Source organism: Lycium barbarum, chromosome 2 (genome assembly GCF_019175385.1).
Source record: "Lycium barbarum isolate Lr01 chromosome 2, ASM1917538v2, whole genome shotgun sequence".
Taxonomy (NCBI): Eukaryota; Viridiplantae; Streptophyta; class Magnoliopsida; order Solanales; family Solanaceae; genus Lycium; species Lycium barbarum.
In genome coordinates, this window is record NC_083338.1 from 134,941,788 (window position 1) to 134,959,798 (window position 18,011).

At 34.3% G+C, this 18,011-nt stretch overlaps 2 protein-coding genes and 1 long non-coding RNA gene across 5 annotated transcripts; 1 reads left to right on the forward strand and 2 right to left on the reverse strand.

The window, feature by feature from the left end:
* Window positions 1-185: 185 nt before the first annotated feature.
* On the reverse strand, window positions 186-8,396 carry LOC132627411 (very-long-chain aldehyde decarbonylase GL1-9-like). Of its 2 annotated transcripts, XM_060342751.1 has the most exons (3): window positions 8,157-8,396; window positions 7,685-8,045; window positions 186-1,135 (listed from the first exon to the last, which is right to left on the reverse strand). In XM_060342751.1, exons 2-3 carry the CDS (start codon window positions 7,913-7,915, stop codon window positions 593-595), a joined length of 774 nt encoding a protein of 257 aa, XP_060198734.1. In that variant the 5' UTR covers window positions 7,916-8,045; window positions 8,157-8,396; the 3' UTR covers window positions 186-592. The 2 variants fall into 2 exon arrangements, with proteins under 2 accessions (XP_060198734.1, XP_060198735.1); XM_060342752.1 differs by having other exon boundaries at window positions 7,685-8,396.
* Window positions 8,397-9,753: 1,357 nt separating this feature from the next.
* On the forward strand, window positions 9,754-11,083 carry LOC132622592 (uncharacterized). The gene is made up of 3 exons (XR_009575945.1): window positions 9,754-10,119; window positions 10,205-10,243; window positions 10,649-11,083. It is a non-coding gene; the product is annotated as an uncharacterized LOC132622592 (long non-coding RNA).
* Window positions 11,084-11,562: 479 nt separating this feature from the next.
* On the reverse strand, window positions 11,563-13,134 carry LOC132622597 (uncharacterized). Of its 2 annotated transcripts, XR_009575950.1 has the most exons (4): window positions 13,020-13,134; window positions 12,868-12,906; window positions 12,137-12,268; window positions 11,563-12,042 (listed from the first exon to the last, which is right to left on the reverse strand). XR_009575950.1 is itself a non-coding variant. In XM_060337225.1 (3 exons), exons 2-3 carry the CDS (start codon window positions 12,254-12,256, stop codon window positions 11,749-11,751), a joined length of 414 nt encoding a protein of 137 aa, XP_060193208.1. In that variant the 5' UTR covers window positions 12,257-12,268; window positions 12,868-13,009; the 3' UTR covers window positions 11,563-11,748. The 2 variants fall into 2 exon arrangements, 1 of the variants encoding a protein (XP_060193208.1); XM_060337225.1 differs by lacking the exon at window positions 13,020-13,134 and having other exon boundaries at window positions 12,868-13,009.
* Between the last annotated feature and the right edge of the window lie 4,877 nt (window positions 13,135-18,011).

The following is an 18,011-nucleotide window of genomic DNA, read 5'->3' on the forward strand; positions in this document are numbered from 1 at the left end:
ATCTTTGATTGGTGCCGAGGGCAGCAAAATTTTGACTTTTCGATTGGTGCTAAGGCAGGCCCCATGAGTAGTCGATCAAATGAGAGTTCGTCAACGAAGGGGTTATTAGACTAATAAAGTGGTGATAACTAAAGAACTAAAGATAAAAGTTTATAACTAGTATGTCAAAAAAGGCTTCTAACAAATAGCACAAGGGTGATTGAAATAACTCCAATGACCATGAAATTTTACACTACATAGTTTTAACAATTTTAATTACATGATCTTGATTTCTTGTAACTCACAACTCTCCAATACCAATACAAAATCAACCTGCTAAAGTATAAGCAAGTTGCAATAGTTGAAGTAATACTGCACAAAGTAAGAGCTCAGAAACAATAGGCTTACAAATCATCAAGAGGTTAGACAAAAATTAAGAATAAACAGGGTCAACTGAAAAGAAAGGAATGAACATTTCTAATTTCTGCGGCACACTTTCAAATCTTGATGAATGTAGACCTTCCAAGTCAACTGCTAGAGTGAACAACCTCAACTGGTAGCTATCCCTACAAAAGACATGTTGATTCATACAGAGACTAATGATAAAAACCAACTAATCTTTCACCAGTCGCGCCTCAAATCCACCCTCAGGCCTTTTTACAAGTCTGTATGGCATGTATGTTCCAAGAAGTTTGTCCCATATTGGAAAGAACGGCTGAGAATAATTGAACTTTGTGCCTTGGAGCTGATGATGAATGTCATGGTAAGCAGTGTTATTTTGGAAAAACAAATGGAAGATATTACCAGGCAGCCAGAGTCCACAATGATCATCAACCGTTTTGACCACAGCAAAGCAGAAAAAGATGACAGCAGTACGTGCAGTCATTCCGGCAACAAGAAACGAAAGAGCACCACCAAAGGTATCCAAGAGGAGACCTTCAAGTGGGTGGTTATAAAGGGCACCAATCGCGTAAGGCACAACCAACCGATGATGCTGGGAGTGAACATGGCGGTATAAAAACTTGTTCTGATGCATGTAGCGATGCACAAAGTACTGCCATGTATCCATGACCAACATCGCTATAATGATCTGCACAATCTGAACAGGAATTGAGGGCTGGACTACATTTTCTGATACAGTTACCTTACATGTTAACTGCAATAGAAAACCAGAAACTTGAGTCAGTTATTGTCTAGAAATTTCAAAAGCTAATCAATAGAAAACCAAAAACTTGAGTCAGTTATAGTCTAGAAATTTCAAAAGCTAATCAATATCATAGAGAAACAGCCATACGCAGCTTGTAGAGGAAATCAATACTTCCTCTTCCATTTTAAGTGCCAAAATCTTTACTCTAAGTGAAATTGAACTTCAGATAACCTTATTACACAACCTCATAATTTTCTTTCACTCAGCACTATAAGACCCAAGCAACATTTTTTCATGCTAGCTAGCAGCTTTTCCCCTCTAACTTGATGGAGAATGGGACTAGCCTCCAAGAGTAAATAGCTCAGTACAAGCATTAAACAACATTATACACCCTCGAAAAGAAAGCACTAAACAGCCATGTTTGTTAAGACGAGAGGATCATTTTCCACAACAAAAGAAATCTAACTCAGCAAAAAAAAAAAAAAATACCGCTAGAGGGATATGATTACAAAAATTGCAGACCGATCACAGCTCTAACAATCACCTAGAAGTGCTATACAACTATCACAGAGTAACTAAAATTCAACTGATAAGAAGTTGTGACAACAAAGATGTGATTTGAATCACAAGAACCTTTTTCCTTTTATTTTTTTGGGAATGCTTGAATCACAGGAAATATTTTATAGCTGCCGAAAAATATGGTACCCCACCCCCCAATCCGCCACCCTCCAGTGTTATTAAATGAAAAGCACAAGGTTAGCAAATTTATGCAACTGAAACTGCTCCTAGATTGTTTGATTCCTGGTCATTCCACAGTAATCTCAAAATCTATGTTGCTCGGACTCTTAAAAGATGAGGATAAGATGAATGAAGTAATCCATGAACTGAGGTCAATCTAAACACGGGAAAAGGTGTGATAATCACAAACAGGCCAATAGCCTCAATAACCTCAATAACTTGGGAGGTAACCTCCAAGTCTCAAAGTCACCAGGTGGAATTTGATTTTGAATTCTTACCACCTAATATATAAACAAAAAAGAATGAAAAAGGAAAATGGAAGAGAGGAGAATGCAACTTTAGGCAAACTCACAATATTAGATCATGAGACAAGAAGTCATTTCGCTGACAGTCGATGGGCAAAATAAACACTTGCAGAAATCTCTAAAAGTCCAACATGTAAGTAAATGAACTTCAAGAACTATTCTGTTTAGTTAGTTCCTGTTAGATCGTTAACCATTTGTCACACAATTTCCCGTCGATCTATCCATAATAAATGATCATAGATACGTCAAGTCATATAGATGACATCCTTGGAACTATCTCTATGTCAAGCAAATACAACTGTACCAGAAAAAGTTTCAAATGTTGCATTAATAGCCCAACACCCTATATTGGAGGACACAGATAATTCCAGTCTCAACTCCCAACAATTTAAGTCAATACTTAATTTTTGTTGATAGGTCATAGGTGAAGACTTTTGATGGCTATAAACTCCGCAAAGACAAAAGATGACTGCCTTTATCCTATGACCCTATTAGCTAATGGAACTTCTTGGGCAAAAACCTTGATAACTGCATTAAAAATAATTAATTCAGATAAAGAAAAAGCAGGAGGATTTGAAAAAGGACAAATTCCCAACCCTTATATAAATAAGGCCAAATACATCGATGACCCCTTAAACTTGCGATTTTTCATTAGACACCTAAGTTAAACCTACGACCAGTTGAACACCTAATTTATGCTAAAATTGTACCCATGTATTTGGCCTTCAACTTAACTTGTATTCAATAAGAGGATTCTCTTTGTGTTGACAGGACGTCATATCTTCCAACGCATTGTGGGGCATAGTTGATAGAAATTCAGTGTAAAGACTCAAAAAGTTGTTTGTGGGGTTTTCTTTTAAGTCTTTTTCTTTAAATCTCTCACATTGTTGGCAAGTGTATTGAGAATTTTTCTGAATAAGAAGGAAAAACCTCAATACACTGTCCAACCATGTGAAAGAAAGTTAACGAAAAGACTTAAAGAAAACACCCTACAATAGTGAACTGAGATTTTTGAATGTGGAAACATTAAAAAAGAATTGAATGTTTCCATTTAATTTCTATCAACTTTCCCCCTACAATACGTTGAATGGCAAGTTGTCCTAATCAACACAAAGAACCCCCAAGTAAGGAATCACAAATCATGAACTGCACTGCATTTATTCTACCGCTTCAAGAAGCTCTTGTTTAATTTATGGATGTTATTTGTAATGGCCTAAAATTTCTAAACTTCGTTATTTTATTTCAAAATTTTAATTTTAGGAATTTGGCAAAATCTTACTTCATCACTCTATAAGAAAATAAACTTAAGGTGTATGTATGAAATAGTAATTTTGGAGACCTCATCTTAGGTTTGACTTCTTAACACTAATCTTGTTTGTGAATTTACGATATTACACTTACATATTACAATTATTGTAAAGGAAGCAAGTGTAATACCATAACTACAAGAAATGCTAGTGTTCCAAAGCCAAACATAAGGGGAGATCTTTGAAATTATAGGCAAATGCAAAAACATAAATTAAAAAAAAAAATGAGACTACAGTCACAAAAAGATGTAGCATTAATAGATGACTTGTAGCTTTACTAGATGACTTGACCCAAAGTTAAGTTTCAAAGAAGAAACCATAGCCTGAGGTATATGTATGTAGTTGCTTCAGTGAGCTCTCTTTCATAAAAAAAAATTGACTAAAACTCCCTCCGTTCTTCCATATATTCTCATCAAAACTCTCGTCATGAATAGTCTATTTATTCAAGGAGAATCATCTACATCTTCCCTCTTCTCTTATGATGTATTTATGAGTTTCAGAGGCGAAGACACCCGAAAACTTCACCGGTCATCTTTATTCCCAACTGCATCAAGTCGGGATTAATAACTTCATAATAATTTTAATATAAACTTTGCTAGGTCTTAGGATGAAGGAAATAAAGCAGAATGAGTTTGATGAAGCTGAATGGTGTGAAGAAGAAGAAGGTTTGGATCTAAGGCTAAACAGATGAGTTTGAAGAAGAAGTAGAACAAAACTGTCCGCAATTTTTATCCGGCAAAAATTTATAATTTCCGGCAACAACATTTGTTACAGTTAAACATAAAACCATTTCACGCGCTCAGTAATGAGTGTTAGGTGCATCATTCGCCATGTCAGCATCATGTGTTTAATAGGTACAATTTGAGCATGGATTAAGTGTTCAATAGGTTATAGGTTTAGCTAAAGTATCGAATGAAAAATTCGAACAAGTTTAAGGGGGCGTCTATGTATTTGGCGTATAAATAAAATGGTGATTGACGACCACACATACTGATTGGCCTCTTCTGAAATGTCATGTCATTCAAGGCTTACCAAATTCAAGAAATACTAGAACAAGCCGTTAGCATGGGGAATTAAAAAGTTAAAAACAGATAGAGGAAAAAGATATATTTCAAAGACAGCCCTTATTTCTTTTTGGTGCACCCATTAGATTTTTGTTTGTATAGAGGATTCAGTGTCTTTCATAGAAAACCATCTCTTTTTGTAGTTGTTTTCTACTTTTTTGATATACCTCTTGTATATGGGCTTTGCCCATGTTTTAATGAAATAGATTTACCTTATCAAAGGTGCATTTTGGCCATCTTCGAAGGGGGGATAAAAGAAATTTAATGAGTTTTATTCTCTAAAAATGATAATGGTGGTGCCCGAACAAAATTTGCACCACTTGACTATTTCCTCAGGTACCTACCACCTCTTACCAGCAAAGGCACCGGGTAGTTCTACCTAACAAAGCTTAGGCAAATGAAAGGAAATCACCTATTTGCTTTCCCATGGTTTTCACCCACTTCATTAACCGCTAAGCCAGACAATCGGGTGAAAAAAGAAATTTAATTAGTTAACGAACACATTGTGGAGTATATAGTGTTTATTCTTCCTTTGACTCATCTATGGATCTATGTTGCTTAGCATAGCATATGACCTAGAGCACAATCTGCTTGGTATAAACTAGCGCTCACACTGAAAGATGTTTGTAGGAGAAAGGGATCACCAGTTCATCATTCATTATCCAGCACAATTTCTGACAGGAGAATAGGAAATCACTTCTTTGGAGCAAAAAAATTCCTAATACATATGTGTTTTTTCAATACTACAGGTCCACAGATGCTATAACACCAATATGCAAGTTCATTCTCAGAACAGAACAGGACCAATATGAAAGTTGTGGCCTAACAGAGGGAGAAGGTATGGAAAAGCACATCCACATGGATAAATTATATTGGTGTTATTCAATGGCTACATTGAGGAAACCTGGGTGAGTAGATACCCATTGAAAAAACATTTCTTGTTATTATAGTCGTCAGGGAAACAATATTGGCACCTCACATTTATTTTTAGGTTGATCAGCTCAGTAGTGACTAAAATCTATCGAGACCTGAATTTTCTACATGATAAGGACATAGCGTCCTAAAAACTTTTGAAATTACAAATTCTGCAAGTTTTATTCCAAAAGCTTATAGTTCAATAAATGTATCAATGTATAAAAAATAGAAGCAACAAGCAAGGTCCAGTTTGTACAAGTAAATCTGGCATTTCAATAGTGACTGGCCAGACATTCTACAGCACCCGGATTTGGCAGATACAACAGAATGCTATGCCAGACATCATATCTCCTACTTTGACCATTACAGGAGCAACTGATCCTTCAGATAGTTTTCCTTTAAAATTCCAGTAAGTAATGTGAGATGAAAAGTCACTGTTTAGTGTCTAATCTCCTTGAAGCTCTTCCAAGTCCTCCAACTTTGAACCATTTCCATAAATTGGCGTACTTAAAACATATGAGGCATGCTATTCAGTAAGACTAGAAAAGCTACTTAGCTCTTCATTTCACTTCCTCGCGCTTATAGGTCAAGTCAAATACACAAATTGATTTAACTTCATCTATTACAATCTAACATAACATTTTTTTATCTAACTTTCTTATGCTTGCAACACACCCGAATTTGAAACTTGTCCAACCCTTTGTTCATTAACTTGTTAGAAAAATACTTCATTCACTCGGGAGAATTTAACATAATGGTTAGTTTTGCCATGCTTTCAATGCTTTATTCTAGCTTCCCTCTCTCTGTCCCCTTCTATCAATTTCATGAGGAAAATGTTCTTAAAAGGGAATGTAGTCAATCCTTTGAACGGTCAAAGACTGTACCATTATGTGTATGATTGGGTGTGGAGGGGGACACAGCGTGTATGATTGGGTGTGGAAGGGGACACAGCAAATTTGTCGATGGCCACCATTGGACCATCGTTATAGAACTTAACAATGCTTCCAGTGCAAAAGAATAGAAAGTCACCATTCTTGCATTCATTAACTTGTTAAGAAACTACTTTCATCATTTTTAATGCTTCATTTTGTCATGAGGATATGACATAATGGTTACCATGCTTTAGATATTCTTTTCCATACTTTCTTTCCTCCTCTCTGACTCCTTTTCTATCAATCAATTTCATAAGGAATGATATTCTTTGAAGGACCATACCAAATATGGCGACATGCTTAGCATTTGAACACTAAGACTGTAATATAGGAAAGGATGGGGAAGTGAGCAATCGATGGTCACTGTTGTCCAAAAAAGTTATCACTGCATAACGTAAGGCTGATTGGCACATTAAATAGAAGAATCCCGAATCTATGTCAAATAACCACTGAACTAAATAAAGCGCACCACATGAGAAGTCATGCAATAGTTAGTTATCCTCTGAAGTAAATAAATGCAAATGACTAGCTGGTTATAATATGAACAATTTGTTATAAATACCCTCAGCCGATGTGAAGGAGAGCCTTGGCGTAACTGGTAAAGTTGTTGCCATGTGACCAGGAGGTCACGGGTTCGAGCCGTGGAAACAGTCAGAGGTAGGAGAAGAGTAAGTATAACGTACACAGACTTCTCTTAGCATTTCTACAAAAGGGTTTCCGTTCCTCAAACGCGTGACCTACATGTCGTCAAAGGAGCACTCTACCTATCTATTCCCAGGCCTTACCCACCTAGTCACACAATTACCTATTTTATTTTTAATAACCGTGATTTCCGGGCTAACTTGCACTCACCTCGACTTATTCCACGGGAGCTACCTCCCACCAGCATCAGGTACCAAGTAACTCTGTCCACCAAGGCTTAGACAGACGGGAATCACCTAATGTATTTAGCGAAAATTACATCCAAAACATTCGGCCATCTAGTTTATAAAATATGTACACAGTGTATAAGTAGTGCATAGTTTATACTGAATATACATATACTATACATACCTATACACTACCTTACAGCCGAAGTGTATCGGTAGTGTATACTTTGTTCATGTTTTGTAAACTAGATGGACGAAGGGTATATTTATGTAAGTTTCCCATGTTTTTATTTGAACCTGAGACCTCATGGTTCTCCTCACACTTCATCGACCACTAGGCCACACCCTTTTGCACCACAGCTACCTAATTAATCACAAAATTCCAAGCAAGACGGATAGACAGAACAATAAACAGCTGAGGGATTTACCAAGAAGAGCAAGTGGGCAACAGTGGCCTGAAAAAACTGCTGAAGTAGAACCCCTTTAACAACAGAACCAAGTGGAACTACATTCTTGTCATCTTCTTCTTTCCTAGTATGAAGACGATAGTTATCCATTGGTGGCAATAGTTGATAAAACCCTGCATATAACCAATACACCACTATTGGTGCAAATGTCCCCATCACTTCATCACTCACATAACCTTCCCAAAACACCATTTTATTTTTTTTCCCCTTTTAAAAAAATATACCCCCCCCCCCCCCTTCCCTTTTCCCCTCAATCCAACACACTCTCAACTATGAATTTCCAGCTCAAGATCTACATATACAAGCACACATTACATATACCCTGAAACAAAAAACAACAACCCAATAAGTTCTTGAATAAAAAGATCAAATTTTTAGCCCCCCCACATAAAAATTTGTGCTAAAGGTAATGGTGGGTGTGGGCAAAACTTACACAAATAATGATTCGAAATGTCTTTTTTTGTGAATTCTTGAAAGAACAGATCTGGAGCATATTTATGTGTATATATGTGTTGTATATGAAGGGTTGAGTTGGGGTTAATGCATTGTTAGTGGTGACAGTTGTGAGATTTGGCCTTTTTTTTTTTTTTTTTTGAATTTATGATTCTGAGAGATTCGTTGGAAAAGGGAAAGGGATGACAAGAAAAGAAAAAATGGCTTGCTCTGCTATCTTTTGTTTCTTTCTTCTTCATTTTTAATTCTTTTTAAGAAAAAAATATCTTAATTTTACTTGAGATTTTTTTTTATGGTAAATGTTAGAATTGACCTTTTAAGAGGTGATCATTTTCTTTTCTTTTATTAGAATTTTGAATTGATTGTAAAAGCATTGATTGCAGGGACAACAGTGAATGTTGCGTGGAAAGTCACATGGGACCATTTTATGAGTCAAGTGACCAGGATATTTGTGTCCGTACACCGTTACTGCAAAAAGATACATATCCTTGTGATAGTAGTATCATTACAGCTCGTTTGGTACGAGAAATAAAGATAAATAATTGGAGATTATATCTGAGATGCGTTTATCTTATATTTAGTTGGGATAAAATCACGGTATAACTAATCTCGAGATTAATTATTCCAAAATTATAGTGTTATTTTATCTCTATGAGAGGATGGAATAACTAATCTCAGGACAAGTTATCTTGGGATAACTTGTTTCCAACCAAACGACCCCTTAGTTTGTTTAATTTTATGAATTTTGCTAACTCAGTGCTCCCTTCGTCTCAAAGATTGTCTTAGTTTGACTAGATACGAAATTTAAAAAATAAGGAAATATTTTTAAAAGTGTGGTCCAAAACTATTTGTGCGCTTGTAAATTATTTCATAAAATTAAATTATTTCTAAGTATAAAAATGTGTCAATTTTTTTTGAATAAATTAATAAGGAAAATAAGATAATTTTTTTTTTTGGGACAGAGGAAGTATATGAATAGATTAGCACACAAAAATGTGAATTTTATCCATTGAACGCCACTTAATTTTTGTAAGGTAGAAGTGTTAGTGAGTTTTGAGCTTATGTCTAAAGAATTAGGAGAAATGTCTGAAATGCCCCTAAACTAGTTGAAATGGAGTAATTTATTCCATTTGTTTTTTGCACAAAAATGTTTTATCGTAGTCAAATGGAGCAAATATATCCCTGAACTATGCAATTATGCCCTTCGTTCACGTATCTAGTCTATTGAGTTCGAGTGTTCAGGAAACGCATTTGTACTAAAGTGGAATTGTATATCTAGTCACAAGAATAATTAAAGTGTCTATCTGATGGTTCTTGCCAAGTTTACGTGTCAAGCCATGTATTTTGCTTGAAAAAAGAGAACCTAATTCTTATGCATAAAAGAGGAATTGACAAAAAGATTCAAATGAAATTCTAGCTTTTACCCTTTGAGGAAGAGACTAATAAGTGACGCCCAGTGTTTTAGCTTAGAGTAAAAGGCTAAATGCTAAACTGCTAAAGATATAGACATTTCCCATTTCACGTACTTGAATTTTACAATAAGAAAATCGGAAAAGGGCCAAAATTACCCCTGAACTTTGAAAAATAGTTCATCCATGCCCTTCATTATACTTTAGGGTCAATTATACCCTTACCGTTATACTTTGGGCCAAATATACCCTTGAGTATAACGGCATGCCACGTGTCAAAATTTCAGTGGCCAACTAATTTTCCCTCTTTTATTTTTCATCCGGATGCCTACTCCTTCAGATCCGACCCAATTAATTTATTACCCAACCCGTAAAATAACATACCCAAATAAGCCAAACCTAACCCGTATAACATATCTATAGCCTCCCTCTCTCTCTCTCTCTCTCTAAAAAAAAAACGCAGATCATCTTCAACCTCTTCAAATGGAAGCTGCAATTGTGATTTAGTGGATTTTATTGTTACCTTTTTGCTTGGTGATTTAGTGGTTTTTCTGCATACCCTTTTGCTTATTTTGTGATTTGGATTCTGAGTTTTCATATTTTTTGTTTTGGGATGCAGATCGTCTTGAGATGGGTGAAGTAGTTTCCACTATTCCAAGTAGGTTCTCTTCTTTATTTCTTTTTTTTTTTTGTTTCAATATTTTAGTGAAGTGAATAAACTTATGTGTTGAAAAACAAAATGATTACTTGTGTCACTCTTCCTTCAGATTTATTTGTTCCCTCTGTTAAATCTTACCAAATTTTCAAACTAAACCAAATATACCTATTCTACTTAAAAAGAAATAAGATGTTCAAATTGACAGAGAGTTAGTATAACTGGCAATTTTTTGTATACCAATGATCATAGATCTGTCTTTAAATCTGTTTTTTTATCTGTTTTTTAAATCTATTTTTTTAAAATCTGTTTTTCAAATCTGTTTTTTTATCTGTTTTTTTTTAATCTGTTTTTTTATCTGTTTTTAAATCTGTTTTGTAAATCTGTTTTTTCTAAATCTGTTTTTAGTGAGGTGACCACAATGGTGTTAGTGAGGCAACCAATCTTCCAGTCTCATTAACAAGCTTAACTTGACAAGGGAATGATGCAGTTACTACCAGCCAGTTGGAGGCTACAGCTCAAGAGAGGATTAGGAAGTTGAATCCAAGAAGCGGACATAACAATTGATTTAGCTTTATGAAATGTTATTGTTTTTTGTGAATTATGGTGATGTATTTACTGCTTAAGACAGTACTCTTAATTTGCTAATTATGTAATGGTCAAACTAAATGGATGTCACATTATGACTTGGGATGTATTAGTTTTTTGGGTTATAGTGTGGCATCCATACAACTATTGGCTTATTTTGTGCTGTGGTTGACAGTTTCTATAGCATATTTATGGTGTTTGAAATGTCCAGTTGTTTTGTCGAATTGGATTATGTTTAGTTTGACTGAAATGTGTATGAAGTGCAGTGAATTGAGATGTGCAGAAAGTGTGCAAAATTGTGTTGAAATGTACATTATATAAGTTTGCAGCTAAATACAACCTTCATTTCACCATAAAACTATATAGTTGACAAGAAACGTAGGACTTAGTGTTCACTAAAAACTGAATTGTCTTTGATATTTTCTAAGTAGGTGATTTTCTTTTCCAGTTTGGGACATTCGAGTCAAGGAAGCATGGTAGTATCAGTACTTCTGAAATGATCAAATGCTCTTTGAGACTGCTGCAGAAATGATGAATTTCAAACAAATCATTTTAGCATGGACTTTACTATACCAATACCATTCACTCTTTATCAAGTCCAACAATCAGCAAATATGTTCTAAGTACCTGCAAACATTTTAGAATCTAATATAAATGAAAAAATGGACTAACTAGCTTACATATCAAGACTATACCTTTGTTACACAGAAAGATTAATAGCCCCATGAGTCCAACAGAGAGAAAATGGATTTCTTATTAGCAGCACTAAATTAGCAAGTTTACACATACAATAACAACAACAAACTAGCTTACATATCAAGACTTCAACTCCTAAACAAACACTTCTACTCCTACACATCGTCATCTACCAAAACAAGCCTTTCACTTCTATTACTAGACCAAACATAATTCATCCCAAATTAGCGACAAAAAAATCCAACTAATACGGACAATGAAATCATAAACAACATCTTCAACTTCAACATCTTCTCTTCCAATTCCCTTGATTTGCTCACTTGAGAGTTATTTATAGCCTCCAAATTATGCACCTTTTTCTTGAAGTTGTCTCTTTCGAGCTTAACCGCATTCAACGACTCTCTTAAATTGTCCATCTTCACCGTAGCCACTTCCAATTTACCCTTCAAATCACTTATTTCCAATAAAGCACTGTCTAGAAAATTATCTTGCCACTCCCAAAAATCACAATTTTCAGCCTGCCCAAACCAATAAAATACGAAAAAATGATCAACACTTTAATGAAACAATAAAAATAAGACTCTGGACAAATAATTCAATAATAACACTTACCTTAAGTTTAGGAGACTTATAGAATATCCTACCAGGATTTGAAGGTGTTTTCGAATTGAAACAACGAGCAATTTCACCACAGTGACACTTCTTCGTTGAATTACAACTAATTTCGGACATTGTAAGACTTCACTGAAAATAAGATTTAAAAAAAAATAATGCTCAATATTTACACAGATTTAAAAAAAAAAAACAGATCTACAAAAAAAATAAAAAAAAATAGATTTAAAAAAACAAACAGATTTACAAAACAGATTTAAAAACAGATACAAAACAGATTTAAAAACAGATTTACAAAACAGATTTAAAAACAGATAAAAAAATAGATTTAAAAAACAGATTTAAAAACAGATAAAAAAAAACAGATTTAGAAACAGATAAAAAAACAGATTTAAAAAACAGATTTAAAAAAAACAGATTTAAAAAACAGATTTAAAAACAGATAAAAAAACAGATTTAAAAAACAGATTTAAAGACAGATCTATGGTCATTGGTATACGAAAAATTGCCAGTTATACTAACTCTCTGTCAATTTGAACATCTTATTTCTTTTAAGTAGAATAAGTATATTTGGTTTAGTTTGAAACTTTGGTAAGATTTAACAGAGGGAACAAATAAATCTAGAGGAAGAGTGACACAAGTAATCATTTTGTTTTTCAACACACAAGTAATTATTCACTTCACTAAAATATTGAAACAAAAAAAAAAAGGAAATAAAGAAGAGAACCTACTTGGAATAGTGGAAACTACTTCACCCATCTCAAGACGATCTGCATCCCAAAACAAAAAATATGAAAACTCAGAATCCAAATCACAAAATAAGCAAAAGGGTATGCAGAAAAACCACTAAATCACCAAGCAAAAAGGTAACAATAAAACCCACTAAATCACAATTGCAGCTTCCATTTGAAGAGGTTGAAGATGATCTGCGTTTTTTTTTTAGAGAGAGAGAGAGAGGGAGGCTATAGATATGTTATACGAGTTAGGTTTGGCTTATTTGGGTATGTTATTTTACGGGTTGGGTAATAAATTAATTGGGTCGGATCTGAAGGAGTAGGCATTCAGATGAAAAATAAAAGAGGGAAAATAAGTTGGCCACTGAGATTTTGACACGTGGCACGCCGTTATACTCAAGGGTATATTTGGCCCAAAGTATAACGGTAAGGGTATAATTGGCCCTAAAGTATAACGAAGGGCATGAATGAACTATTTTTTAAAGTTCAGGGGTAATTTTGGCCCTTTTCCGTAAGAAAATTAACGTGCTTGCGATCAAAACGTATATTCCATCTAATAATAATTCGTGTGACACAATTCAGATTTTGAGAGTCAAACCTGTTAAATTTGACCATGTCTTCGGACAAAGAATCTCTAAGTTTTTTTAGATGAAATTTACATATTTGAAAACTATTTAAAAATATTATAAGTTATAATAATTGACAATACAAAATATTTAAAAGACATATGAAAAAGTCACGGTAAGAAGAATTCGTATGAATTTTGAATTTTAAAATGTGCTACATAAATTGGGACAAGAATATAATGAGAGGATATTTAGGACCCGCCATAAGAATTTTTCACTTTTTTCCGGAAAACGTTTTCGCTTTATTTGAAAATCAACGTATGACCATAGAAATTCTAAATACAACTTCAAAATTGTATTTGCAATTTGAAAAACACCTAAAAAATTATTTTCACTTTTTTCACTTTCAGTACCTTCAAACAATCAAATATTTTTGCAAAAACTATAACCAAACACAACTCCATCTTCAACTCTAATTTAAAAAATCCAAATAAAGTGAAAAATATTTACTACATAAGAAGTCAAACCCCTTCCTCCTCCCTAAAACGTGTGTAAGAAGGGAGTGGGGTTTGTTCAAAAATAACTTATCATTGCAAGTTTGCAACTATATCAATAATACGAGAACATGTATGCACGTGGCTACGGGTGAAACAAAACAAAATGCAGACATTCACTCTACACTTGTCTTCAAGTTACACATTAAATAAATGAAAAAAAAATTATGTCACTTTTAATTTAAATAGAAGATAATAATTCTACAAAAAATATCATTTAATTTTTACTAATCTCTTGTTAAAAAGATCATGCAATTAGGATAACATTTGTATGGATTACAAATTCAAATCTTCCTAGACAAGAACTTTGTGGGTGGATTGTTATCTTGGCAAAATACATCAAATCACACTTAAACTATACCCAAAATGTTGAGTTCACACTCAAACTATATAGGCGACCTATTACACACCTGAACATCTTAAAAGTGAATTTAATACCACCCTGATGCACATACAACCAGTTGCACAAGGGGAGGTGTTACACACTCGCCGCCACATCGGCGCCACGTTGGAAATCTGCTAAATTTTAATTTTATATTCTTTTCCTTTTCTTTATTCATTTAATTTTTCTTTTGTTAATTATATTTATACTAATTAATCCCTAATTAACCATTAAAATCCTCCAATAATTATATTTCCTTCATCACTAAACCATCCCACCGTTAAACCACCATTGCCGCCAGCCCGCCACCAACCAAATCCACCACCGGAATCATGCCACAACCATTGCCACCATAAATTCAACACCATAGCTAAATTCACCATCAATAGGTGAATTCACCACAAAAATCACATCACCACCACAATCAAAGCCGGTAAATCACCACCAGCAAGTTGACCACCCACTACCAAACCCACAACTTACCACCACCAAAAATCATAATTACTCATAAATTCACCATCTACCACCAAATCCCCCATCAAAAATCAAAACACCACCACTACCACCATAATGGCTCAACCAATTTCTTCTTCTTCTTCTTCCTCCAATTTCACCACCTGTGTGACCCCACTTTTAAACCTACTATTGAATTGTCCAATCCGTTCAAAGAAAGAAAAAGACGAAGGGTTTGGGGATGGTGTGGCATGAAGGTGGAGAAGCAGTGCAGGGGTGGCGTGGGGGTGGTGAAATGTAGAAAAAGAAGAAGGGGCTAGAAGTGAAGGTGGCGTGAGCGTGGAGGAGAAGATAGGGGTTGGGGTGTGGTGGTTAATGAAGAATGAGAAGGGTTTGGCTGATGGGGGTGGTCTGGTGCTACTCAAATGATGATGATGATGAAGAAGAAGAAGAAGAAGAAGAAGAAGAAGAAGAAGAAGAAGAAGGAGGAGGAGGAGGAGGAGGAGGAGAGGCGGGTTTGGGTGATGGTAGTGAAATGGAGAAGAACAGTTGAAAAAATCAATTTTTATTAAATTTAAAAATTATTTTTACTACTTCACTCGCCTATTTATTAATTATAATTTTTTTGCCACATCAGCTTTTAAGATGTTCAGGTATGTAATAGGTCGCCTGTATAGTTTGAGTGTGAATTCGACATTTTGGGTATAGTTTAAGTGTGATTTGATCTATTTTGCCTATTATCTTCTATACTTGTCAAAAATGCATTAAATACCAATCATATGGATTACAAATTCAAATCTTCTTAGACAAGAACTTTGTGGGTGGATTATTATCTTCTATACTTGTCAAAAATGCATTAAATACCAACCAAAGTAAAACTTACGTACCAAATGAGCAAATGAGAATTTTATGCACGTGCTGAAAAAGTTGAGATTTTGCTCAAATAATTATTAATGATGACTGACACGTGGAGTTATATAAGCATAAAAAGTTGAGATTGTTTTCTAGCTTAATTATTTTCTATTTTTGATTGTATTTTTTATTAATAGTAATATTAGACACGATTATAACCCTTATGCCATGAATAACGACCCTAAAACTGCTTACTTTTGGTAACCGTAAGGACTATATATGCTGCTGAAAAAGTAAAAAAAGGAAAGGACTATACATGCTCAGAGGTAAATAGAAACGACAATTTGAAACCTAACCCAATACTTAAAGGGCTTATTTTATCATTTCCTCCCTTCTTCTCTGTAGTCAATATTCCTCCTCCTCCACTTCTACAGTTCTTCTCTAGGAACTTCAACGGTTTGTGGTGTTAGAGCCCGTTTGGATTGGCTTATAAGTTGTTTTTAGTTTTTTTGAGTGTTTGACTGGTCAGCTTAAAGCCATTTTGTACTTAAAATAAGTTCAAAAAAATAATTGAGTCCATTTGACTTAGCTTATCTAAAGCAACCTATAAGTTGAAAACAACTTATAAGCCAAAAAAATAAGTTAGAGCTTGTTTGGATGGGCTTATGCCTATAAGCTGCAAGCTAAAAAAAATAAGTTGGGTAGTCTAACTTATTTGTTTTAGCTTATAAGTTATTTTCAGCTTATAAGCTGCTTTAGATAAGTTAAGTCAAATGAGCCCAATTATTTTTTTAACTTATTTTAAGTACAAAATGACTTTAAGCTGGTCAGCCAAACACTCAAAAAAACTGAAAACAACTTATAAGCCAATCCAAACGGGCTCTTACACTACCCAACTTATTTTTTTTTATCTTATAAGCTGCAGACATAAACCCATCCAAACAGGCTCTTAATGAGTTATCAACGGTCCTTTAATTTGAGATGAGTGGTTTGTGGGGTTAATGAGTTATCAAGATGGCTAGGGGCGTGGGCCTGCATTAGGAGTCGAAGTTCTTTTGCTTCTATTAAATACTTTCAGATGATGGATGAATTATGCACTTGTATGTGTATATATAACTTCTGCAATATGTTAATCCGTGCCTTTAAAATTTAGGAATTGGATATGGTCTTCTAACCTCTACTTTTGCAAGATGCAATATCTGAGATACACCGTACAAAATGACAAATTGATAATTGCAGAGTGAAGTAACTTCAATCCCAGCAGCATTAAGTTGGCGGGAATGCTTTATAAATACTTTATGAGTTATCCTTTGTAGATTATAAGGAGGACTAATTATCAATCTTCATGCTCTATCTTTTTTAGTGCCACAGCATTAAAAAAAAAAAAAAGCATGGGAAGCAGCTGTTTACAGATGTAAATTATCCAAATTTGAATCCCATATCATATTTTTCAATTGATGTCATTAAACTCCAAATCTTAGACCATGATATAACTAAGATATCTCCTTCTGTCATTCAAATCAAATTAGAGGGGTAATATTGCACATTCACATAAGCCGATGAATAAAATTGCACCACTCCATCGTTAGGATATGGCTCAATAAGATGTTCAAATCCTATATGTTACATTTATACTAATCGTATTTTTGTTATTGTGCAAGCAATACATCATCACCTAGATATTGTTAAATAACTAATTTGTATACTATTTTCATTTCAGATCCCTTTATCCTTATTCAGATGTAGTTTTGAGTAAAAGGCAATTTATCCTATCTTATTTTAATTAACTAAGTATGAAGATTGTTGCTCACTTGACTCTTGAGGTGGTTTTGGACTTTTTTAATTGATTTTGAGAGCTCTTCTCAATGCTGCAGGGTGTGAAGTATTATGGTCTTATTTGAAAATTTTCTTGAAGAAGCTCATTGCTCAAATTGAGTCAAATGACTGGTTGTTTCGGATGAATTATAAGGAAGGTATTCATTTTTGTTAAAATGTATAGAAGCAGTATATTTATCCCCGATCTTTTGTGGTGGTAATTTCAGCTTTAAATTGTTATCAGTTACTTGGTGCAGCACATATCAAAATCCTTTTCCCTGATATTTAAATTTACAAATCTTAGCTCTACTCATAAGATGTGGTAGACATAATGTGAAGAGACTCAAATTTTAAGGCCCACTGTGGGAATACACCACTTTAATTCCACCGCTTCATGGTTTCAATAATTGTTTCTCAACTGTATCATTTGCTTTGTAGGTTAAGAAATATGCAGCATTTTGTACAACTAAAGTCAAGGAAGGAAAGCAGATCAATAATATGCTGCAATTGTAGCTTCTC